The sequence below is a fragment of the Neovison vison genome, chromosome 11 (assembly GCF_020171115.1).
Source record: "Neovison vison isolate M4711 chromosome 11, ASM_NN_V1, whole genome shotgun sequence".
In the NCBI taxonomy this organism is placed as follows: Eukaryota; Metazoa; Chordata; class Mammalia; order Carnivora; family Mustelidae; genus Neogale; species Neogale vison.
The window spans coordinates 148,965,854-148,993,221 of NC_058101.1; the positions used below are offsets into that span (position 1 = coordinate 148,965,854).

A 27,368-nucleotide genomic window follows, 5' to 3' on the forward strand; every position below is an offset into this window, starting at 1 on the left:
GTGGGTTGGGGGGGATGAATGAAATGGGTGATGGGGATTAAGGGGTGTACTTGTGATGAGCACAGGGTGGTAAATGGAACTGTTCAATCACTGATACAACACTGTATTGAAATTAATAAAAGAAAAAGAAAACTTAATGAAAATAAAAACAATGAAAATTTTACTACCCTTTTCTTATGAAAGTAGAACAAATCATGACTATACAGTTCAATAAATTTCAATCAAGTAAACATGCCCACGTAATCAACTATCACCTAGATAAAAACAGAATACTGCAGAAACCCATCTTGGAACCTTCCCAGCCACCATCCGCCCTTAAATTTTAACATCATAAATTAGTTAGGCCTATTATTTTTAACTTTACATACATAGAATTATATAATATACACCCATTTTATCTCATTTCTTTTATTCAACATGTTTGCAAAACCTACCCATGTAGTATGTAGTTCGTTCTCATTAAATTTCAGAGTATCTACAAAACTAAAGATTCTCTATTTGTATCCTCCTATGTTTTATTTACACTAGCTTATAAAAATACGATCACAAAGAAATTAAAAACTGGTGAGAAAAACAATCAGCAACACTTCTCTAATGTCATCACATAAGGAAGCTAGCATGGATAATCTTAGCTGACAGCCAGCACCCACTGCCAGATATGTTACCAGAGACCTTCAGGTCTACTGGGCCCTCTTCCAAAATTGTCCAGGTAAATAAAGCTGGATAAATCCAGGTAAAACCAGCAAAGGAACCACCCAGCCAATCCGTAAATTCTAGGATTACTAAAAATAGATACTATTAAGGGTTTTTGGTGGGAGAGGGGAGTACTTTGCAGTAACAGATAACTGACACATTAAGTAAAAATGATTTCATTCCTAAGTATACCGATGCTAATTCTGAATACCCTTTTCATCAGGAGACCACAGGGAGCTAAGGTGGGAATTTCCAGACAGATACAGAAAGGTAACTACCAAACCTCTTCTCCCCGATTTGATAATCATTTTCATACTACTCTGAACAAAATAAAGGGCGATGCCAGAGTGGCTGATTCTCTTATGTGGATTGTTTTAGTTTGCTTTACATACATGTACCTATTTAATAAAGCAAAGTCTACATACACACTCCATACTCTAAATTGAATGCTTACGTGCCTAAATGCCACCTAATTTGAAACAAAGATGTCTAAGAGATTATCAGCTTCAAAAATTTAAAATAATAAAATTTCAGTACATGAGAATTTTGAAGTGGGTTATAATTAATTTATACAGAAACCAGTATTTAAACATTCAGGCTTAACTTTTCCCCTGTTCAAAGACCCACTATGAACCAGGCATTGTGCTAGAGATACAAATGTCTAAGACCGGTTTCCTGCCTTTGTGTTTGCAATACAGCAGGACAAAATCTGTAAATTAAACATTTCAACACCCAGTGCAAAGTCCTATGTTAGACTGCCTTGATAATTAAAAATGGGATACAAAGAAGCTTCTAAGCTGGATTCACCCAGTATATTCAGTGGAAAAGATGACATTACCTATACCTATACCTAGTGTTGGACTAGGCATCAGTGAAAAGTAGGAAAGGGGGTACCAGATGTGGCAGAAAGGATCAGCACAGACAAAGAGACTGAAATTAGTTCAATGTTTACATAAAATTAATTAGGGTCAGAAATTCTAATAAATTATATTGATATAAAAAGTGAAACAGAAGTTTGAGAATGTCAGAAAAGTTAAATCATGGGGTTTAGGGAAGAGACTGACACCCCAGTGGACAACTGGAATGGCCAGCAACATATCTGGTTGTCACAAATGGGACATATTACTGGCATGTAGTGGGTAGAGGTGTCAAGAATGCTGCCAAACAGGAAAACCACCTTCCCTGTGCCCTTCAAAATTACCTAACCGAAATGTCAAAAGTTAAGAACCTTTGCGTTAGGTCATGAAAAGCCTTATATGCCATGCTTACAAGATCTGGATTTATTCTACTAGTCAGACTATCATATTCTGGATTCTGTTTGGGCATTATCTACCAACCAACTTTCACTTGTGAATCTTCATTAAGAAGTAAAAAAGCTATGTATCACAGCAAGAACTTAGCAACTCTGCTCATGATGCTCTACTACCAGTTGCTTATACACAGCTGCAGGATTTAAAAACAAAAGATGGACCCCTTTAGCCTTTGAGAACCAAACCTCTTAGGTTTAGATTACTTTTTCCACTCACTAAGTTAGGATTTCATCCTAGGTTCTAATACTAAAAGCACACTCCACAACCCCTCAGCCTCCAGTGTAAGATTAATAATTAAGTAACAGGATTCAAATAGATCTAATTCTAGTCAATGTTTTTTAATAGAAAAATAATTCACTAATTTAACCCTCTATCATTTTTCCCATTAGAAATATGCTTTAATCTTTTATTTTAAAAGATTTTATTTATTTGTCAGAGAGACAGCACAAACAGGGGGAGTGTCAGGCAGAGGGAGAAGCAGGCTCCCCACTGAGCAAGGAGCCTGATGTGGGACTTGATCCCACGACCCTGGGATCATGACCCAAGCCAAAGGCAGATGCTAAACTGACTGAGCCACCCAGGGTTCCCTGCTTTAACCTTATTCAAAAACACTTACCATATGAAGCCTCTCAACTAGTTTTTGATCCCCAAGGCAATTGTTTGTATCAAACCATGAATCAAAGTCCTAGTTAAAAAAGAAAAAGATCATAAATATTAACTACAGACATTAAACATAAAAACCCTATTTATGTTAGATGTAACAATGAATTCTAGAAATAGTATTTGAGCTGTGAACTTCAAAAATCATTTGGTTCAATTCTGTATTTTTCATGTGTCATTGTTAACAATTCATTAGAACTACCTTGAGAATTAGATTAAAAACATCAAGATGACAAGTTTCATAATGAATAGTTGGAAAGTTATTCTATAGAATTTGAAAATTAATATTCTTGAAAAATCTTATTTTAGAAGAGCTGCAAAGTTAAAATCACTTTAGTTTCTCCAAGGCTACTCAGATTACTCAAACATGAAATTTTCAGAGCAGTGTCAATTTTAATTAAATTACCAGCATTTCATTAGTATTTGGTAGGATCTGAACAAGGATAACTTCCATATTCTTACCTCCTCAGGACATCTGGTTTGTATTTGTGCTTTGTTAGTAAACATAATCTTAGAATTATGTTAACTACAACAATGCTTTCACAGATCACTAAACAAATTAGAGTGATAATCCAGTAAAAAAAAAAATCTCTAAAACAAAAACATTAAAATACACAAAAGCAGAACTAAAGTATTTTCCTGAGATTGACTGAATGTCTTCCAAGAAGGCAAATTTCACTATTCTTTTACAATGATCCTTAACACAACAACCCAAAATTAACCCTTTTGGAACTTAACTGAGCTCTTCAAAAGCCACACACACGCACAGGCTCTTCCATCTCTCTCTCTCCACCCATGGAAACAAAGTTCAAAAATGAACTCTGGTTCAGCAAAAAATTGTCATTACTGATAACAGACTTTAATATATATATTACGTGCTTAGGTATAACCAATAGTTTGAACATCTACTCAACCATTTTTATCAGGGCCAATAATCTATTAAAAGGTAAAGATTAGATTCTATGTTTGTTAGGCCATAAAAAAAAGATGGCTAGACAGACTTTAGCAAATTTGAAGAACATCCTGGGGAAACACAGGCTATGTGAAGTTCACAACAAGTCAACTTGGGAAATAACTTGAGCAATACCTTAAGGACACCAGCAATCCACGTACAACTGCTGAAATTCAGGGCAATGTGACTACCTATTTGGTATGTGAATCTATGACATTCCAGAGACAAAAAACAACTGATTCATAAAATGATATTGAAATCAAAAGGCAAAAAAGTAAACTCTCAGGATACATAAAAAACTTGGCACATTACACCAGAATACTTAAAGTAAAAAATTAACAATTATCTCAAGTGGTGCTAAAATTACAATTATCTTTTTTTTTTTTTAAAGATTTTATTTATTTGAGAGAGAGAGACAGTGAGAGAGAGCATGAGCGAGGAGAAGGTCAGAGAGCGAAGGAGACTCCCCATGGAGCTGGGAGCCTGATGTGGGACTCGATCCCGGGACTCCAGGATCACGCCCTGAGCCGAAGGCAGTCGTCCAACCAACTGAGCCACCCAGGCGTCCCAAAATTACAATTATCTTAAGCACTGCTGAAAGACCAATTTTATTACAAAAATGTATAGCATTAAACAAAAACATTAATATTCCAACCAGAAAACAGTAAGACATACTTACATCTGCTGAATTAAAGACATCTGGCAACAAAAAATTAAGAAGTGACCAGAGCTCATGCAAGTTGTTTTGAAGAGGTGTTCCAGTTAATAATAGTCGATTTGTAGTCTTGAATTCCCTCACTATTTCTGACAACTAAAAGAACCAAATTCATCATTAGAATATTCTACACAATGATCAAATTCTAAATGGAGGCACAAATGATTCTTACTTCCAAATACCAAATTACCTTTGATTTTTCATTTTTGATCCTGTGAGCTTCATCTATAACTAAGTATCTCCAATTAAATTTTTTGAAAACAGACTTCTCTTTTATAAGCATTTCATAAGATGTTACACATACATCCCATTCTCCTGGTAATAAAACATCTCTGACAAAAGCAGCCTGTGTAGGTAGCAAGAGAAAAAAATTACATCATGCAGAAAAAAACTACACATTAAAGGTATTGATGACAAGTAATCTAACACAAAAAAAAGGGATGGAAAATATTAAAAAGGGATACTCTTTTATACTACGTAAGCCTCTAGAACCAACTCAAACTAATTTCATCAATCATTTCTAAGTGTCAAAGCCATTTAATAAAAAATAACCGACAAAACTGATCAGTGTACAGTTAATACACTAATTCTTAAATGTCTTCTCTTCATTTCTACCAGGTGCTGAAATTCTTAGGAAACAGATTTAGAAAGAGAGGGTGGTTTCTGCCATAGAGTGAAAACTTAAAGATGGTTTGCAGTTAAGCATTTTCTTTCCTTTCATGTTTACATATCTAATAAAACTTTGTTATTATTACTCTTACTTTACAAGTTAAGAAACTAAAGCAAAAAGTGGTTTAAATTTGGCTCAAAAACATAAAAAACAACTTAGTAACTTAAGATACACGTTATCTATAAAAGGAGAAAAGCAATGATAGCTAAATAAAAAAACAAAACTAAATACATTATTCTTCAATATAGTACATTTTAAAATCTGAGCTTTGTATTTTCAATAGTATTATTATTTTCATTATTTCCTTCCCAAAAATGTCATGACCATCATTTTAATTTATTTCAATAAATACCATACCAACTCACCAATATATTGTTAACTGACCCAGTCCATCTTTAAAAATTACGCTATTAATTAAGCATTATGCAACATCAATCTAAAAAAATCTGGCTCCTCAATTTTCCAACCAATTCACACATTCAAAACTTCTTTTAAGAACAAAAATGCTGCTTCTAGAATAAGAATATAGCCTTTGAGTTTATACAACCAATTCCAAAGTAAAAGAAACAAACTATACATTCATTTGGCATGCTACAGTCTACAACTCCTTTCTCCACAAGGATTCTTCACCACTAAGACAGTATTACATTTGTAAATTACTAATATTTGTGAAGACAAAGTTTATTACTGAACTCTTCTTTTATCCCTCCTCAGCTGTCCCCCCCCAAACCTAAATTCAAATTCTTTAATATCAAAAATGTAACAAAACACAAAAAGCTTACTCTTTGTTCTTTATCTCCTATCAAACAAACAGATCTAAGTGTTGGTACCCATCTCTTGAATTCACTCATCCAGTTGTGTAATGTAGACTTAGGAACCAAAACCATATGAGGACCAGGAATGTTTCTATAGTGTTTCATGTACCCAAGAAGAGAAATTGTTTGAAGAGTTTTTCCCAGGCCCTGAAAGAAGAATCACAAAGCAATGAAAATCAAAACAAAATAGACACCCGTATTTCTGTTTCCTCCTGATACATAAAAATATTAAAAAAAAAAAACCTACATGGTTTATGATAGCTAACAAATGACAAAAACTTGAAGTTTCAAGTTTAGCTGTTATGCTTTTTAATCTTTCCATGTCTACAAACAGGTACTACTAACCATACCCATAAGGCTCAGAAGTTTGAATTTCCCAAAGTCATGCAGCAGAGCTACAATGAAAACCCATTTCTTTTGACTCCGTACTTTTTTCAAGCAACTAAGTATTTTAGCACTTAGCTATATCGAAATCTGGAACACTGACTACATATCTACTCAATACTAAACAAAGATAAGTATTTTGAGACAGAACTATAATCACTAATGAAAAAACTAACCTCCCCTGTCTTTTATAAAAATGAAGGGAAATGGCCAAAACAGTGTATTATGAAAGTCTACCAAAAGTATGTTTCTCAAAATGTATTTACTTTTAAATTTATCACACTTTTATAAATAATAATTCCTCACAACTGAAGTACAAATTCTGCTTCTATAACTAAACCAGGTTTGACAGAGGATTCGTTTGCTAACAGTTCTGGATTATAATCAAATCTTAACTTTTATAAATTTCATGGTACAAAATACTTTAAACTACAAAATATGGCCTTCTAAAAAACTACCAAACATACCATTTCATCTGCAAGGATACCATTGATGCCATTCTCATATAAAGAAATGAGCCAATTTAATCCTCGGACCTGATAATCTCTCAGTTTACCCCATTTAACATCTAAGAATAAAAAGAAAAAACACAATGCACATTTTAAAGACATAAGAAATACAGAAAGGCAGTCCCCTTCGTTTGATAATTGGAGTTTTAACTTGGACCTTTACTCTGACTTTTCTGTCTTCAATTTCCAAGTCATCAGAGGCAACTGCTGTGATCTGGAGCAGGCAAGGAGTGAACAGACAGGGACAATAACCAAGTGGAGGGGCAGGGGAAACCCACAATTATAAAGCATCAGACTACCCACCCCAATCATTCAGTTCCTATGTTACCCATACACTGGTCCTAGAGACTCACCTTTTATATCCTTTTTTAATGTTATCACACGTTTCTTTTTAAGACTGTAATTTACTGAGAGAGAGAATAAGAGCAGGAGCAGGGCAGAGGGAGAGGGAGTAGACTCGCCACTGAGCAGAGAGCCCAACATGGGGCTTCATCCCAGGACCCTGGGAGAATGACCAGAGTCAAAGGCAAACGCTTAACTGACTGAGCCACCCAGCACCCCACAAGTGGTTCTAAACCAAGTGTTTCCACCTTCCATGATAATCCAAACAGACATTCTCTGGGAATTTAGTCTTCCTCCTAACAAAGGGGAAATACGACAGGATATATAGAGACTGTTTTCTCATTACCTTCTCTAAGGTACTAAGAATTTGGAAGAACTAGAACTTACTTACTTTTCTAAGTTCAACAGGTCCTGTAAAGAGAAACAGTATCTCTTTTGGGGTTTACTACACACTTCCCGCCTCAGAATAATTACTAAGTATATATATCACGATCACCAGATTTTTTTAACATGCATGCCTGTACCCCATCACCTTTCAAAAAACACTGCTTTAAAATGAAAAGGTAACCAATACTGGGAAAACTAGTTACAATGTAGGAATGTGAGAAAGAGGTAATACAAACAATTCAAACTTCCTTCCTCCCTTGTACCATATACCTGGCTTTAGTTTCTAACTTCATGAAGGAAATGGAAACTGGGTATTTCATAACCAAAAAACATCTGAAGATAAATACTTTAAACAGACTGCTGAATTTCTAACCAAGATACTGTCTTGCCTGAAGTTCAACTTGTTAAAGAGTTAAAGTTATAGTTAATTAAACAAGTCAAAATTATATGTCCTATATTGACCTCTCTAAATTTCTGTTGTTCACAACCACTTCGATCACACAAATCAATTACCAAGTAAGAAAGAGGAAGATCAGGAAAAAAATGCTAGGCTGCAGTAAAGACAAATGTGCCACCAGACTATCAAGATTATACAGAAGTAAAACTCAGAAACCTGGTTACCCAAGTTTTCCTTTGGAAAACCATTAATAACAAATATTTCAGAAAAAAATTTAAAACAAACTAATACAAAATCTTGACATCAGTTAACAGAAGTCTTCATGAAATGCTTTTTTTAAACATTACATTTTTTTAATCAGGGGCAAATATAAAGCAGAAACTATTACTAGTTTCACATATATATTCAGGCAACAATAAAAACACAAGGCATTTTATGCCCCCTTTGAAATACAGCACCGCTAGCATACAAATATACTATACTACCACTTCCATAAAAAAAAATCTGGCTCACAATCAATTTCAAAAGATTACTAAAAACTCCCTTTATAAATTACAGCCAGGACAAATAAAACTTTAACCAAAGGATGTCTCAAAAGGGGAATTTTTAAAAATCAAATAGTCATAAATATGTATACAACATACATGATGGAGAATCTTCAAATCGAGTGCAAACATTGGTTGCTTTAGAGCTTTCTGTTAATAGTTCTTCATCTTCCTCTTGCTCTGTTCTACGATGTCGGTAACTGTGAAGTTCAAAATGAAATCAATTGATTAGCACTTTAAACTTTTAACTATAGTTACTATTTCAACAAAATAGTTAAGTGGCTGACCAAGATTCCACAGTAATTTTTAAGAGGCATTTAAATTAAGGCTAGAAAAGTGGAACAGTATGAATTATTAGTAAACTTAAACCTGAAACATTTTACATCGCTAAGATATACATACTATTGTTAAAACAGACTAACACCTGAGGTAATGGAATAATCTCATTTCAAGGAACTACAGTTAGAAAAATCTCATAATTTCTAATTTAAAGTTACCTTTTTAAGTATTTCTGCCAGAAAATAGCTCCAGAAATCACATTTTAAAAACCAAAACTTTTTTTTATTTGAGAGCGAGTGAGTGCAGAGTGTAGGGGCAAAAGGAGAGAGAGGAAAAAAAGCAGACTCCACACTGAGCTCAGAATCCAATGTAGGGCTCCATCTAAAAACCCTGAGATCACACCTGAACTGAAACCCAGGAACAGGACACTCAACCCACTGCGCCTCCTAGGCAACTCTTAAGAACTACAACTTTAAGAAGGATAAGACTGGGACGCCTGGGTGGCGCAGTTGGTTGGACGACTGCCTTCGGCTCAGGGCGTGATCCTGGAGTCCCGGGATGGAGTCCCACATCAGGCTCCCAGCTCCATGGGGAGTCTGCTTCGCTCTCTGACCTTCTCCTCGCTCATGCTCTCTCTCACTGTCTCTCTCTCTCTCAAATAAATAAATAAAATCTTTAAAAAAAAAAAAAAAAAAAGAAGGATGACACTGTGGCACTGGAGACAACATGGATGTACTTAGAGGGTATTATGCTAAGTGAAGTAAGTCAGAATGAGAATGACAAATATATGACTTCACTCATATATGAAATGTAAAGTAAAAAAGGAATTAACAAAAAGCAAAATCAGAACTATAAACACGGACAGCTGATGGCTACCCAGGGGAAGACGGGTGGTGCACTGAGCAAATGGGGAGAGAGAGGTACAACCTTCCAGTTATGGAATGAGGAAGTCACAGGAATAAAAAGCAGAACACAGGAATACAATCAATAATGTTGTAATAGCAATGTAATAGAACAGATGGTAGCTACACTTGTGATGAACATAGCAGAATGTATAAACTTGTAAAATCACACTAAGCTGTACACCTAAAACTAATGTAACACTTCACGTCAACTATACTCAAAAATTAAAAAAAAGAAAAAAAACTTTCACTATGATAAACATATAGCATAATGTATAGAGCTGTGGAATCACTGTTGCATGTTACTGGAAAGTCTAGGAATTCATAGCTTCAGGCATGGCTAGATCCAGGTGCTTAAACATCCTGCCCAACTCCCCTACCTCAGATGTCCTCTGAACTGCTCTTCCTACAGAATGGCAGGACTGTCATCTTCGAGCAATGACTCTTAAGCTAGAGATTTATCAGAATTACTCAAAGCTTTTTGGAAATGCTCAGATTCTTCATCCCAAGAGAGTTGGGACATTCCCCCTTAAAAACTAATTTTCTGGGCACCTGGGTGGCTCAGTGGATTAAGCCACTGCCTTCGGCTCAGGTCATGATCTCAGGGTCCTGGGATCAAGTCCCGCATCCGGCTCTCTGCTCAGCAGGGGGCCTGCTTCCCTTCCTCTCTCTCTCTGCCTGCCTCTCTGCCTACTGTGATCTCTCTCTGTCAAATAAATAAATAAAATCTTAAAAAAAAAAAAAAAAAAAACTAATTTTCTGCAGTTCTAATATTGCCAAATTTCTTAATCTCTAACAGGCTAAGGTTAGTAAAAAGTACTTATTCTCTTAATTCTGAAGCTTCCAATTTTGTATCTTCATTACTTTCAACAAATATTTTCATTTAAATTAGAAAAGACTACATTTAATTTATAGCTTGATTTCTACCAAAACTACATGCTTGATGGAAGAGGATAATCAGTCTTCTCAAAAAAAGCAATCTTCAGGGGCGTCTGGGTGGCTCAGTGGGTTAAAGCCTCTGCTTTCAGCTCAGGTCATGATCCCAGGGTCCTGGGATAGAGCCCCACATCGGGCTCTCTGCTCAGCAGGGAGCCTGCTTCCTCCTCCTCTCTCTGCCTGCCTCTCTGCCTACTTGTGATCTCTGTCTGTCAAATAAATAAATAAAATCTTTAAAAAAAAAAAAAAAAAGCAATCTTCAGAAACTCAGACCAAGACAGTAAATAAATGCAAGAATATTTTTGCTTTTTTTTTTTTTTAGAGATTTTATTTATTTATTTGACAGAGAGAAATCACAAGTAGATGGAGAGGCAGGCAGAGAGAGAGGAAAGCAGGCTCCCTGCTGAGCAGAGAGCCCGATGCGGGACTCGATCCCAGGACCCTGAGATCATGACCTGAGCCGAAGGCAGTGGCTTAACCCACTGAGCCACCCAGGCGCCCTTTTTTTTTCTTTTTTTAAGATTTTATTTATTTATTTGACAGATGGAGATCACAAGCAGGCAGAGGCAGGCAGAGAGAGAGGAGGGAGCAGGCTCCCTGCTGAGCAGAGAGCCCAACGCGGGGCTCAATCCCAGGACTCTGAGATCATGACCTGAGCCGAAGGCAGCGGCCTAACCCACTGAGCCACCCAGGCGCCCCTATTGCTTCTTTTATATGCTTCAAATTAGAATGTCTTAGTATGTTATTTCTCATACTTCTCTACATTCTAACCATATGAAACTTAGTATAAAGATGACCCTCAATTCTAATTTATTTTCCCCAAACTAGGAAAGAACTTTAACTTTTTTTAAAAATAAAATCTCACAATCTATTATCAAGATGGTATTATTATGGTTATAAAACTGAAGATAAAGGCTGGAGTGAGCTTATTGTTTCAAATTGAGAGTTCAATGAATGATCGAAGGAACAGAAAAACATATAGTTCTTATACTTAAGGACCATACCATCACCCTAATTACTCTGCATAAGCTAACTTTCCACTTCAGATGGCTTCAAGGATAGAGAAAAAAATCTGTTACCCAAGACTCCTTTTCCCCCAGTAATACCAGTAAGAACAAGCTGAACAATTTATTATCTATTTACTACAGAATACCTTTATCTTACATAATCTTAAAGCTGTTTCTCCTCATGGAATCCTATTAACCACCTGTATCATAAAAATACCCACTACAGTACTTGGCATTTCTGGAACAGGAAACCAAATGCCATTTAAATAGCTGCAAGGGGTGCCTGGTGGCTCAGCTGACTCAATTTTGGTTCAGGCCATGATCTCGGGGTCTTGAGATAAAACCTTGCATCCAGCTCCCTACTGGGCTTGGAACCTGACTAAGATTCTCTCTCTCTCTCCTTCCCTCTGCTTCCACTCTCTCTCAAAAAAATTTTTTAAATTTTTAAGTAAAAAATAAAAATACAAATAAATAGCGCCAAACTTCTCAAGTCTGAACTATTTAAATAGTCTGAACTATTTAAATCTGAAGTGCAAATGTCCCTTTTAGGAATTCTCTTAAGTATTAAAACAAAAGCACTCTGGTTATACACAATGGATAAGGCATAAAATATATGAGTGGAATACCCCATATAAGATTAAGGTATTATGGGACGCCTGAGTAGCTCAGTCAGTTAAGTGTCTGCCTTCAGCTCCGGTCAGGATCCCAGGGTCCTGCGACAGAGTCCACATGGGGCTCCATGCTCAGCAGAGAGTCTGCTTCTCTCTCTGCCTGATGATCCCCATTTGTGCTCTAACAAGTAAATAAAATCTTAAAAAAAAAAAAGATAAAGGTATGCTCATGCTTTCTGATGAAAATCCCTTCAAGGTACAGCTCGTGCTTCTGTGTTTCCATAAACTGTCTAGTAAATTTAACGCTCCTGAGAGCAGTTTGTAATAACCTCTTTTAGATAATCTAGTGGATTTAATTACTGATTATTTTCCATTTTTCGCTTTGGGAATTACATGGTCATTCCAGGGAATTGAAATTACCCTACAGCTATTAATATCAAATCTTTCAGTTATAACTAAACATCTTAATTACCCAACAGGCACAAAAATTCCAAGAAATTATTTATAAACTGAACATGTAAACGTTATTTTACATGTTTTAAACAATCACCTAAGGGCAGCATACAACTTGACACTTCAATTTGCAGAAGGTCAATTAAGTAATAAAAATTTTAGGGACGCCTGGGTGCCTCAGTTGTTAAGCAGCTGCCTTCAGCTCAGGTCATGATCCCAGGGTCCGGGGATCACACCCCACTTCGAACTCCCTGCTCAGCTGGAAGCCTGCTTCTCCTTCTCCCACTCCCCCTCCTTGTGTTCCTTCCCTCACTGTGTCTCTCTGTGTCAAAGAAACAAAATCTTTTAAAAAAATTTTAAACAAAATGCCATGGCATAAATCATTACAACAATCCATACCCAAGCAGACTTCAGATAAAAGCAATCCCCTTGATGCCTGTATGTGTGGTTTATGCCTACAGAATACCCCAAATCAGACCTAAAGTCAAGCTTGGATTATTCTGATTACTTCTGTGTGATTTTAAATAGGCTGCTTCACCTCTACATTTGTTCCCTCTCCAAGGAATAGATAACACCTGAATTCCATAAACAGGATAATGCCATAAAGCTAAAGCATTACACATTATTCTTATTTATACACGTATGGCTACATCCTGTTAAGCTAACTGGGGCCAAATAAGTAACACCCCTAAAACGATTTTTTTTTAAAGATTTTATTTATTTATTTGACGGACAGAGGTCACAAGTAGGCAGAGAAGCAGGCAGAGAGAAAAGGGAAGCAGGCTCCCTGCTGAGCAGAGAGCCTGAATCGGGGCTCAATCCAAGATCTTAGGATCATGACCTGAGCTGAAGGCAGAGGCTTTAACCCACTGAGCCACCCAGGCGCCCCTAAAACGATTTTTTTAATGAACTGATTTTATGCCTTTAATGAAGTTTATCAAAAATAAATATTTCAACTATGAAATATAAACTATTACTCACTCGCCAACCGATAACAAGTTTTGTTTTTCATCCTTTTTTATTCGTGGGCGCCCTGGTTTCATCTTCAAAGGTGAGGTTGGAGTCTTCTGAGCAGCAGGCTGGATGAAATGTGCAAACAGCTCTGTCTGCTTTAATAAATATTCAAATCTATTTGCTCGGTCAGTTTGCTGCAAAAAAAGTTTTAAGACATGTTTTATCAGAAGATTAATATAACTTCAGAAATCAAAGTTTCAACATGCCTCTCAGCAATAAAAAGGAACAAATTACTGAGACATGCAACAACACAGTTGAGTTGCAATAGCATTATACAAAAACAACAACACAGCATCATACTAAGTTAAAGAAGCCAAAGAAAGACTACATACTATGATTCCACTTACACAAAATTATAGCTAGTGATAGAAAGCAGATCTGAAGTGTCAATGGGATAAAAACAAGAGCAAACTTTTTAGGGAATAACAGAACTGTCCTACGTCATGACTATAAGGTGGCTGACGGCATGAATCTGCCAAAACTCACTGATTTAAAGTTGAAACTGTCATATGTCAATTATACATCAATATAGTGGGCCATAAAATATCAAAAAATTAAGACATTGTTCAATACAAGTGAAGTTATTCAGAAATGGGGAAATTGCACTGATCATTTATCAGTTCAGCTGTGCCAAATATTAAAAAGGTAGTAAGTTAAAAAACATTTATTAAGGGGTACCTGGATGGCTCAGTGGTACAGCACATGACTCTCAATCTCAAAGCTGAGGAGTTCAAGATCCACATCAGGCACTGGGATTACTTAAAAAAAAAAAAAAGGGTCGGGTGGGGGGCACCTGGGTGGCTCAGTTGGTTAAGCAACTGCCTTCGGCTAGGGTCATGATCCTGGGACTGAGCCCCACATCAGAGTCTGCTTCTACCTCTCCCTCCCCTCATGCTTTCTCTAATAATAAAATCTTTTAAAAAATCTATTAAGTTCATGAAATATTCATTAACCCAATACAGTTAATACTATTCCTTCCTTTCAAGTCTAACATCTGCCACTTTGAAATGTTTCCTATTATCAAACTAAAAGAATGGAATATGAATCAAAAAAAAACTTAAGATCCTTGAAATCAGCATGCTTCTCCATGATAATTTCCTCAAGACATGCTTCAGGTTTTTTTTGTTTTTGAAAATTACAAACTTTTTTAAAGTACTAAGATTACCTATGTGTATTTTGCAGTATTTCGTTTCTTAATGCACATATAATAAAAAAGCCAAGAACATACAACTATAAAATATTGGGGCTGAAAAAGTCTATTCAATTATTATAATTATGTTTGGAATCAAAATAAGTAAGCTCTAGAAATTAACTCAGAAAGGTCAGAGCTAGATATTTTTTTTTTCCAGAGCTAGGTTTTTTTTTAAAGGCAAAACCTATTCTGCAGTATCAAAAGTCACTAAGTATTCTTCACTTCTTTCAAAAGTTTCAATAAATATCTTCTTAAATAGCTGTTGTAATTCAACAACTACTTTTTTGTACCTACCAGAAAGGCACATTTTTTCTATTATAGTCCAATATCAAAAATAAACCTTAGGAATTATTTGAGATTGTGTCAAAGATAATAAATGCTCAGAAGATAAAGCAGGGTAAAAGGAACTGGAATGGCACTAAAATTTTAATAGAGATGACCAAGAAAATCCCAAGACATGATGTTTCAACAGAGAAGGGGTGCCCCCCCTGCCCCTATTGTTAGATCTTATCACATGTCTCTAATTTTCAAAAACCTTTAATGGCTCTTGATGTTCTAGGATTTTCAAACTGCGCTTCATGACCCATCAGAACAAAATATCCAAGACCTTCTACATGATCAAGTTTTGAACTACTGCCTTAAGGAATTAAGTATAATTTCACCACAGTTCTACACAATTGTCAATGATTTCAAAATTCTCATCAATGGTTCATCCAAGTGGTAGTGGGATTATAAACTAGTTGCAAAGAACCAAGGAGTTCCGAACATTTAAAGAATAAGCTTTCAGCAGAATTGTAGCAAAGGTTGAAGGAAAAACAGGCAAAGACCTGGTTTAGAATAAGAATATTAAAATAAAAATGATGTGAGATCTTAAAGAGAAAGGAGAAAACTAACAGATCCTTGAAAGTAAAAACAACGGAATAAGATTACGAACCTGACATAAGTCATAAAATCAAATGAAAGATTAAAATCAATAGCTTAAAACCAGCTTCCTTCTCTGAGACAAGAGAAAATGACACAGACCAGGTATAGGCCATACATATTCGGAAATAAGAAATAAACTGAAGATAGGCCTATAATTAGTTGTGGAAGAAGCCTGAAAATAAGGGTGGTAGAAATGGAATAACAAGTTTATCCAGAGCAGTAACGTTTTAGATAGCTAAATGGATTGTTGCAAAATAAATACTGAAAGCATAAGAGTATAAAAACCATAAATTTATTCTGGTACCGATCAGCACTATTATTTAGTTTTCTCAAGTAGTACTCAGCATCCTTGGTTTAAGAATGAAGAGTGGATACTGAGACTTACCTATGGTTTGAAACTAGCAGATGATAAGGGAACTTGCTTAAAAGAAATCAAGATCATGACTGGTGAAAAAGTGAAAAGATCATAACCAGGAAACTGAAAAACTTGGAAGAGATATATGAAGAGATTTGGAAGAGGCCAGATCATTAAAAAGGAAACAAATATAGAAGCCAACAAAATAACCCATGCAATTAAAGAATACTGAATAGGGCAGTGGGGGGGGGCAGTGGGGGGAAGGAAGTATTCATGAGGTTGAACTTGCAAGACTACTAATATTATGAAGTGCCATCATGGACAGCTTGGGTATATATTAACATTGACTGAGATAACACTAAGTACATATGTGAAACAGAGAAAATAAATTCAATTTTGGATATTCCTAAGAAATACCCAAAGGACTTAACTGTCCAACAAACAAATGTTAATAATAGAATAGCTGGAAACATCTGGGCTAGAGAATAAATACTGAGAAGGCTTCAGTTTAAAGAAAACCAATCACAGAGTCACCTGGCTGGTTCAGCCAGTGGAGCGTGTGACTCTTGATCTTGGGGTTGAATCTGAGCCCCATGATACTTAAAAATAAAATCTTAAAGGGGCGCCTGGGTGGCTCAGTGGGTTAAGCCTCTGCCTTCAGCTCAGGTCACGATCTCAGTGTCCTGGGATCAAGCCCCACATCTGGGCTCTCTGCTCAGTGGGGAGCCTGCTTCCCTCTCTCTCTCTGCCTACTTGTGATCTCTCTCTGTGTCAAATAAATAAATAAAATCTTTTTAAAAATAAATAAATTCTTTTAAAAAAAAGGAAAAACAAAGCAATGACAAGGATTGAACTGTCTGAGAAGAAATGTTTAGGATATGATGAAGGAGAACAAAAGAATAGTCAAGTAAATAAGGTACCATCATCAAGGAAAAAAAGATCTTTCAAGGAAAGTGAAAATTCTGAGGAGTCGTCGACAATATTAGACACAAGTGAGATGAAGAATGAAAGTAAAATTAAGCTATAAATTGGAAATTAGATCCACTAATACAGTTAACAACAGAACATAAATTGTGAAGGGTATGAGGAAATGATGGGAAAGTGGAGCTGGCAAATATATCTTTTTTCTTAAGTAAGTCTGAGAGCAAACAAAAGATATAGGACAATTACAGATACACACATATATAAAATATAACAGAAATCCTATATAATGTCATTTAATGAAATCTTGCCATTTACAACATGGATGGGACCTAGAAAGTGTAATGCTAAGTGAAATAAATCCGTCAGAGAAAGACAAATACCCTATGATTTCATTTGTATGTGAATTTAAGAAACAAAACAAGAGAAAAAAACAGACTCTTAAATATACAGAACTGGTGGTTACCAGAGGGAGTGAAATAAGTGATAAGAACTAAGTAATGTACAGAATTAGTGAGTAACTGTATTGTACACCTGAAGCTAATATAACACTATACAGAAATTACACTGGAATTAAAATAAAAAATAAAAATAGTGACATTTATATTTTATATATTACTATGTTTATCAGGCACATTACGTATGCATATACATATCATATGTTCAAAAATGCATATATTTTTAGGATTTTGAAACTATGTAAGAGATTCAAAAATATCTACTGATCTTGAAGAGAAGATCAAAGGTTGAAGAGAAAGCAAGTTTCAAAAAATACTGGATAAAATATATTACATATCAGATATTGATCTAGATAAAGATACATAAAGACACTTTTTACTCTTAAAGAGCACACCAGTTATATTGCATAGTGATATTATTATTTAACATATTATTCTAACTTTTTAAGATTTCAGTAAAATTAAATTAGTTTAATGCACATAAAGCACTCACAAAAGGGCCTAGTACATAGAAAGCATTTGCTACTAGCCATTATGATTACTGAATCTGAATTTAAGTTTAAATTTAAGTTTAAAGCTCTTTGTAGGTTATGGTTAAGTCATGCTAAAAAAAAGTTTCCTAAGGTATGAAATGTGAGCTGGGTCTTTGAGGATTTAAGTATAATATAACACGATCATGTGCTTTTTTCGAAAAGAACTCACCCATACTGTACAAAAGCTGAGGGCAAGGAGCATATATTACCATCTTTGTACCCAGTGGAATAGAAGGACAGAGGCAGAATACAACTTGAATAACTACCTCTGTGGTCTTACTCTCCTCACTCCCTGACACTAAATCTTAAAATAGAGAGGAGGAACATATCTCATACATTTATATAATACTATTAGGTATGTTCATGTAATATTTCTCCATTTGCTTTACACAGGCAAGTAACAAAAATTATAGTATCCCATGTTACACATATTTCCATTGGATATCTGTGACTCAACTATAAAAACAAAATGCAAAAGTTTGGTCCATTCAATCACCTAAATAAAAGTTATTACAAACTCTATTTATATACCTAGAGCATACCATTTTTTCTTCATAGGTAGGATCTGGTTCTTGAATTTCTTTTTGCTTTCCAGGAGATGCGTCATCAAATACTTCCTGGTAGGAGGGAAAAATCATGGATTGTTCTTCAAAAATAGTTAACACACCATTATTAAACTAGTTTCTGCTCAAACCACATTCTAAGTAATATATTTCTATCCCAAACTTGCTAGATACTTAAATGGCTGTAATCTAATCTGACAGAGTATTCTGATAAAACTAAAATGCCACAATAACGACCTATTTAACCCAAATATATAAACTGCATGGCTTTGGCCAAGAATAAAACACAAGACTATTATCTACATCATCCTAGAATAGAATAACTTTCAACAAATCTGTTTCTTTTTCTATTCAATAAATATTATGAAACCAAATTAAACAGTATATAATGTGAAGAAATCATGTTTCCTTTTAATCATAAAACTTCAGTATCTGCTGTGCTTCTACATAAATATACACCTAGAAATTACCATATTAGTGACCCTGATTTCCATCTTCTGGAACAATACAAAAAATTTATCATGCATCCTAAATCTAGTATTTCTTAACTACAAATTAGTAACAAATACCCTTTCTTGCAAAAATTTATTCATTCTGACATTCAAAATGTCACAAACAAAAACAGCAACAACTACTCCACTAATTTCTACTCATCTGTCAAAAAAACAACTAAAGAACAGTTGGTAAAATTATAATTTTCATTAACAATGTACAAATCCGTGCTTGGGCAATATGTACTATTATAAAGTTATCTGTGATTTAAAAATTGGGGGACTGGAGTTGGTACAGTACCAGAACTGAGAGGTCAAATTACCTAAATTCTAATCTAACTTCATTGCTAAGATCTTTAGGCACCTGTGTCACCTTCAAGCTCATTGCAAATCTCTGGCATTCACAAATAAAAATGAAAAAGCCACCTACTAGCCTACTTCACAAAATGGTACCAGATATCATAAAAGGTCAAAATATGCCATAATAAACAACAGTAGTCATTATTTCTTTCATAGTTTAAAAAAAAAAAAGGATTTGGACTCCAGGACAGAGGTCCTATGATTATCTGGTATACAGTGTGCCTGTCTACTCTGTTGGCACATAGTCACCTATTAGTCTAATCAACAGTGAAAGACAAAAATTCAGGTTCCATCCACGTTGCTAAAAAAATCGTAATAAACAAAAAATGAAATTACTCCCTAATCAGTACCAAGCAAAAATGAAAATTTAACCAAACACATAGGAAAGCTAGCTAGTATCTCTGGGACGGTCCGCCCTGTCAGAAACAATTTGTGAAAGCAGCTTTCATTTATTTTCTGATTTTCAAAATACCCAACTTAAATTCTACTTTCAAACAAGAAAATGAAAATTTAGCTGAACAAATAGGAAAACTAACTAATACCTCTGGGAAGGTCTGTCCTGTCAAAAACAATTTGTGAATGCAAGCTTTCATTTATTTTCTAATTTTCAAAATATCTAACTCAAAGTCAACTTTCAAACAAGAAAAACGCATTTAAGATTGCCAGATATATTACATATACACTCTTAAACCTAGTATTTATCAGTGAACCTCAATGATTTCCCAATTCAGTTATAAAAAAAGACTAAATGTACATTTACCTTAAAAAAATTTTTAGATCAACTATAACATGAAGAAAAAACAATCGAAACTAAAACTGGTCAGTGAAGAAACGGATAAAAGATGAAATTACTCATGTTCCTATACCAAAAAGGTATATAACTAAGTCATTCTTCAAGAAATAAAACTGTCAAACATCCTTCTCCTAAGTATATGACACGGTAGAAATGTGGGAAATGGGTCAGTTTCAGAAACAGACCTGGGTCCTATCACAGATTCTACTCACCAAAAGACTCAATTTCTTCATCTGGCAAATAAATATGGCCTGGACTTCATTTGGTACTGGTTATTACATCAACATCCATACTTAAACTTTAATTCCACTTATATTTAAAAATAGCAACTGAAAGCCAGCTTAGGCTTTACTCTTTGATATTTAAATAACATCTCTACTGAGACAGTGGTTATTATTCCAAAATTTGAATGACAGACCCTTTTAAGAAACTGATAAAAACTATGGACGGCATTGCGCAGAGAATTGTCCATTTACGCACAACTGCTTTCAGTGCCAAAGATTTTCAAACCCCCTTTAACCAGGGAGCAGGAATCTAAGTTAAACAGCCCTGGTAATCCAAAAGAACCATTTAAAACCTTAAGAAAAACAGGCAACACTAGAGAAGAATGTGAAACAAAAATCAGTACTGCTAAGTGTAACAGTACAGAATACCAATGTCCTATTGCACTAAAACCTACCATCACCAAAAAATTCTCTTATAAACTATTAGCATAATGTTAGGTCACGCTAGGTTAGACCTCTGGTGCCCAAGTAAAACTTTGGTGCGACAAACGCTTCAATGTTAAACTGCACTTCCATTTACTTATTGTGTTAATTCTGCATCAAGGATCCTTTTTTAGAGCAGTATTACCTTCATCCCTTCTAGCTAAGGATGGAAAAAATCCCAGAAGTCTTTGGGCTGCGACTATAAAATATCTCAAAACAGATCGAAGGCCAAGAATAAAATTTGGAAGGAGCAAGCAATCACTTTGTTCCCAGACCTCGCAAAGTCTTGGAGCACACCCAAGAGACCCGCCTGGCAGCTCCCCAAACTTTCCACCCCCGCATCACTGTCACCATCCTCTGGCCAACCCCAGCCCTTGAAGGCAGGCTCGGCAAGCGAGCAGTACCAATTTTCAAAAAAAAAAAGGCCAAGGCCCAAAAAGAGGAATTGCGCCAGACTGAAAGTCAACCGCCCCAGACTCACTAATTCATCTATTCACACTCATCCATCCCCCTACCCAAATTAGATGGGGGCCCAAGACAAGACAGCCGCTGCTGCGTTGGTCGCTTTCCTCCCTAAGGAACAGTGCCTGGGAGGAGCCTCCTCTCCCTTCACAGGAGCAGCTGCGCCCCGCTTATCCCCACTGCGCATTCGGCCATCCAGCTCTAGCCATTGTTTCTGCCCAGAACAGATACCGCCCCCGCAAGGACCTGGATGAAGAAAAAGAGGCCTGAGTCCTCTGACGCGCAGCTTTTAAACACCCTCCTCACCCCGCGCATCCTTCCCTCCCTACTAAGGGGCATCTCCTTCTCCCTTCCCGCAAGTTTAGTGGAAACTAAAAGCTAGAATCAGAGACGGGTGAGGGAATTATGGGAGTCTACCAGACACACACACACACACAACCGGGCCGGTCCCGCTCGGCCTCAGTAATCAGTAACATCTGTTTAATAATAGCGCTGGAAGATTTGGCAAGATTCGCCGAAGAGACAAATAATGTAAATGTGAAGTGCCAGAAATCCATGGGAGTCGGCGTGGGTAGGGATAAGCACAAGGGCGCAAGAGTGAATCATTCCGGATCCTAAGGGTCTGAGGCCGAGTTTGGATGCTGGAGGGGTAGAGTGCGGCTCCGCGTCTGAGCACTAAAATCCCGGCGACGGAACCAGCTCCTCCTCCCCACTGCGCCCTCTGCCCGCGCCATAAGCCACCCTCACCTCCATCTCGGAGTCCGCGGGGCCGGAGCCAGCCGCAGAGGAAGCCGCCTGGGCCGCGACGCCCTCCGGGCCGCCTTTGTTGCTGCTGTTGCTCACGCTGCTGGCGGCCGAGGCTGCGGGCTTGGAAGGCGCGCTCTCGGGAGGCGGGGGTGGCGGAGGCTCGGCCGCGGACGACATGATGTTCCGTCTGCGTCACCCGCTGCTGCCTGAGGCCCGGCTCGGCAGAGATGAAGAGGCCTAGGCCTCGGTAGTTACGTCGCCACGAGCTGACGGAGGAGCGAGAGGACCACCCGAATGCCCCCCTGCGCTGCGGCTCCGCTACGAGCCTAAGCCGGGCCCAGCAGCCTCCCCTTTCGTCCGCCTCCTCTTCCGCTGGCCTCGGGATTCGAGCGGCGCTTACCTCACGGCGGGAATCACGTCTACGAGAGTGGGCGGGGCCACCTGGGTCACTGAGGTCAGGGAAGGCGGGTTGATTTGCGGGAGGGCGGAGAGTTGGAGTTAGGGGAAAGGAAAGCGAAAGAGAGACCGACGCCGGGAACCAGCTTCGCCGCCTCCTTTTCTTCCTCTGGGAGAAATCACCTATCTCGCCAGCATCCAGGACAACCACCTACGCCACCGACTTTCAACCCTCGCGAGATTAATAGTTGGCTAATTGACTGGGTTCTGGTGCGCTTGCGCGTTCTCCTCGCCTCGCCCTTGGCCACGCCCCCCGGGCCCCCAGCGAGCTCTGGGGCGAGGAGTGGGCGGGGCCTGCGGGGAGTGCTTGAGGACGTAGGTTTGCGCGTCCGCTCTTACGCGTGACGCGACCGCGGTTCCTAACGGCTGTGGTTGTTGGTCCTGTCTTCTGGGCCCGGAGGGTGTCGGTGGCACCACCTGGAAACTCGCCCATGTTTTGCGCCGTCTACTGAAATATGGAGGCCTATGCTGACCTTAACACTTTACCTCCTCCGCTTACAGGGGTGATGCCATTAAGCTTTGACGTTGTGGTTAGCCCAAGTGACGTCTTTTTTTGGTCGTCTCAGGACAAGTTTCCGTTAGTGTGATTTTTTTTTCTTTCGTCTTCCCATGTTAGCTGTATTAGTCGTTTCTAAATTTTTCTACTTCGACACAAAGCTAGACTGTATTTCTTTCAGATTTATACACTAAAAAGTAAGCAAACTGCCCCCGGCCATGGGAGTGAGAAACATGAGTAATCAAGGAAGAGACACGGTGGGCTGTATCTTTCCTCAACCACCAAATATTAAATAAAAAGTACTTTTCTCCGTAAGATATGTGGCAAGCAATCACTGTCTTGTACATTGCCTTGGGCTTTCTTCAACGCAGCCTAAGGGTCACGCGCATCCGTTTAACTGTATAATTTAAGCATATTGTTTTCTATTTGATAACAAATCTGAATATTACAGTATTGTACAGTACAATATTGTTATCTGCACTGCACAAGCTCTTACTCATCTTTGTATCCAATGTCAGGTATTCTATCAATGTTTATTCAATAAAGGAGACACACTTTTCAAGAGCTAAGGTTTGAGCTAACTGGTTAATTACCTGCAATGACATTCAACATAGTCTTCACATGTAACTCAAAAAGCTACCAATGGGCTGAAGCCAACATTGAACTGTGATTTTAAAATTATTATACAGCCACAAAATGAACTCTTATTAACCCTTTAACAACCATTAATGTAGAAGAATGTTTATTACATAGTGTTAATTGAAAAAAATGTAACAGTTCAAAAATATACATAAAATTTGGAATGGTATTGGGGTGTCTGGGTAGCTCGGTCGGTTAAGCAACTGCCTTCTTCTCAATCCTGGGATCAAGTCCCGGATTCCTCTTTCTTTGCCTGTCGCTCTGCGTGCTTGTGCTCTCTATCTCTCTGTCAAATAAATAAATAAAATCTCAGAAATCTTAAGAAAAAAATTGGAAGGATTCATAAAAATATTGAAACTCTTGCTAGTGTTTGTTTCCTAATTCTTTTTGTTTGTATTTTTAATTTTTCTAAAATGAATTTGTATATTATTATATGATAAAACTTATTTTTAATAATAAAAAATATTCTTTTACCTAAAAAATGTTTGGGTGGAAGGGTAAAAGGTAGTGTCTAGAGTGGTGTCTGACATATAGACACTCCAATAGTTATTTGATAAAAATTTATTTAATATTGGCATTGCTAAATAAAATATAACATTTATTTAATATTCAGAATAATTCACCACTTTATAGTGATGGGTCCTGGTTTGGAAACCCTAAATATATATATAAGTATATAAATGGAAAGGTCTTAAGTCTGAGAACTGTTTAAGGAGAGCAATAAATAACAAAAGAAGCAAGAAATAAAATTGTCTTTAAAATAGCAATTGTCTTAACATGTGCATTTATACTGTGAGTTTCTCATATGAGCATATGAAACCTGTATGAGAATCTTAAAAATTGTAGAGGGAAGATAATTAGAAGAAATTAGGAAAAGAAGACAGAATGTTTGAATCCTCTCATTGACATTAAGGATAGAAAAATTTTGAGCAGGGTCTAGAAACAGAGAGAAAGAGGAGAAACTACAGAAAACACAGGGTGCCTGGCAACTGAACTATAGGGATAGTAGCTAAGTTAGGCATATAAATACTTACGTGGTGGCCAGATCACAAAGACCTATTTTTCTTCAAAGACTAATAGGTTATAATAATAACTAGTTCTGGAATTGATAGTATAATTAGGATTAGTGTAGTGGTAGGAAAGTAACACGAGATTCAGGCAAACATAGATTCCAGGGCAGGCTCAAGAACTTCTTTGAAATCCATTTTCTTGTCTTTTTATTATCTCAATTTTATTTTGGGCTAATATTCTTACAATGACATCAAAAAAATCAAGGAGATAATGCATGTAGTGTGTTTAGTATAGTGTCTGACATGGAGTGAGCTCTGGGTTCAAGTATTAGGTATTCTAATCCTAAAGAATCATAAACCAGTTGGAGGAAGGATAATCAGTCCAGTTGGAGGAAGGATAATCTAATGTTGTTGTTGTTGTTGTTTTAATAAGGAGGAAAGTAAGGAGAATCATGTCAAGAAAATGCTGGAAAAAAATTCCTGCATTAACCATGTTCCCAGAAACAGAACGTTACAAAGTAAAAACATATTAGTATTCTATCTCAAATATGCAAATACGTATTGTTTACACTTAAAATCTCCTGTTAGGTGTAGTGTGCCAGAACAGCATATGCTGTGCTAGAGAGTAGACAGAACAGACTTTGCCAGAGGTTGCCAGAGGACAAAAGATGCCCAAGAGCAAGAACTCATAGCATTTTGGCCTGTAATGATCAGAGAAGGGAGTTAATTAAGTTTATCAAGAACATAGGAGGAATACGGAGTCTCTCTTCATCACATATTTATTTTATTTTGTGAAAGCCTAGGAAAATAGTCTGTAACTGCATGACAATAATACAAGAGTATAGAGTTCGTGAGTATCTGTGAATGGAGATTTCCAACAGTAGATACCAGTGATCACATCTTGTATGCATCATTTTCAAAATTCTCCTAGCAAATGACGTGAGTCATTTGCCATATAAGAGCATTGCAAGTAAACAAAATCATTAACCAAACTCTTAATAAAAAAGAGGCTTAAAAATATTCCCCCTTATATTTGGTCACCAACTCAGATCAGCACGTGACTTTGTATCTATTGGGTGTTTATACGGGTTTTTATGTAATCATTTAAAGTTGCCTTTTCTTTAATATATACAAGTCAAAAATTCAAATTCTCTGTGCCTTTCCTTCCCAGTCCTGAAAAACATTTTCTTCTTTATTGAATTGGTTCTAGGTAAAATACTCCTAGGAAACCAAACATTATAATCCAAATTTAAATTTTAACTACCACCACTCCTGGAATACTTTCAAAAGATTTAGTTATGGCCAAAACTATGGTGAAGAAATTTGGGGTTCCTTTGCTTAAGAGATTGAAAGTAAGAAGATGGAAAAATAAATGCCTTGAACATAATTCAAAAGAAAGCAGGGGTGGCTTTGTCATTATCAGGGGAAGTAGACTTCAGAGTAAAGAAAATTAAAAAGAGAGCATGTCAATTTACCAAGAAATGTCAATCTACCAAGAACAACCACTTACTTGGTAAAGAACATTGACAGTACTACAGCTAACATTACACTTAACGAAACAATGTTTTCCCTCTAAGATCAGAAATAGGCAAGAATTCTCACATCACTGATATTCAATATGGAGCTGGAAAGGAAAAATAAAACTGTCCCTATTTACAGGTAACGTGATTATTTACATAGAAAATCCCAAGAAATCTACATAAAACATCTTGATGCTTAATAAGTGAATTATGCAAGGTTTAAGATACAAAATAAACATTCAAAAATCAACTGTATTTCTATAAATTAGGAATGCATTTGTGGACTCAATGCAAATAGGCTTTTCAACAAATGGTTCTGGAGAAACATGTATAGGCAAAAAACAAAAACAAACAAGAAAAACAAAAAACCTTGAAGGAGGTTTTAAAATTTGTACAAAGACCAGCCTAAAATGGATAATAAATCCAATGTAAAACAGAAAACTATTAAACTTTTAGGGGAAAAAATAGGTGAAAAGGATATAGAATGTTAAGGATATAGAATGAAGCATAGAGTTCCTGACCTTTGAAACCAAACCATGATCAGTGAAAGGAAAAACTGACCAACTGAATCACAAAATTAAAAATATCTGCTCTGGGGAGCCTGCTTCTCCGTCTCTCTCTGCCTGCCTCTCTGCCTACTTGTGTTCTCCATCTGTCAAATTAATAAATAAAATCCTTAAAAAAAAATCTGCTCTTGTGAAAAACTGTGAAGAAGATGAGAAGACAGGCCACATAGTAGAAGAACGTATTTGCAAAACACATATGAGACAAAGGATGAGTATCTACAATATATAAAGAACTCTCAAAATTCAACAAGTAAAAAATGCAAAGAGTCTATTTAGAACACAAGGGAAAAAAATGAAGAGACACTTCACTGAAGATATACAGTTGGCAAATCAGCACATGAGAAGATATTCAACATCATTGGGCACTAGAAAAATGTAAATTAAAACCACAGTGAGGTATCACTTCACACCCAACAGAATGGCTAAAATAAAAAATAATGACAACGCCAAATGCTGGTGAGGATAGAGAGACACTGAATCAGACATCACTGGTGGAAATGTATTACAGAATTTATAGATTAAAAAACACTGAGAATGGCTATTTTCAAAAAAGACTACACTTTTCCTCAAAAAGCAAAAGCATGTGCACAATTT

The 27,368-nt window shown here is 36.6% G+C and overlaps 1 protein-coding gene across 2 annotated transcripts in view; it reads right to left on the reverse strand.

Annotated features, from left to right (window-relative positions):
- Window positions 1-22,554, reverse strand: part of SMARCA5 (SWI/SNF related, matrix associated, actin dependent regulator of chromatin, subfamily a, member 5) — a 40,655-nt gene extending 18,101 nt beyond the window's left edge. The window contains exons 1-10 of one of the 2 annotated variants that reach the window (XM_044224953.1): window positions 22,488-22,505; window positions 22,088-22,353; window positions 18,507-18,581; window positions 13,549-13,715; window positions 8,479-8,579; window positions 6,667-6,767; window positions 5,783-5,962; window positions 4,521-4,676; window positions 4,295-4,426; window positions 2,620-2,688 (exon numbers count right to left, since the gene is read on the reverse strand). In XM_044224953.1, coding sequence (XP_044080888.1) covers window positions 2,620-2,688; window positions 4,295-4,426; window positions 4,521-4,676; window positions 5,783-5,962; window positions 6,667-6,767; window positions 8,479-8,579; window positions 13,549-13,715; window positions 18,507-18,581; window positions 22,088-22,264 — 1,158 coding nt within the window. In that variant the 5' untranslated portion in view covers window positions 22,265-22,353; window positions 22,488-22,505. Of the gene's footprint in view, window positions 1-2,619; window positions 2,689-4,294; window positions 4,427-4,520; window positions 4,677-5,782; window positions 5,963-6,666; window positions 6,768-8,478; window positions 8,580-13,548; window positions 13,716-18,506; window positions 18,582-22,087 lie in introns of both variants that reach the window. The other variant, XM_044224952.1, reaches the window with a different exon arrangement.
- Window positions 22,555-27,368: the final 4,814 nt, after the last annotated feature.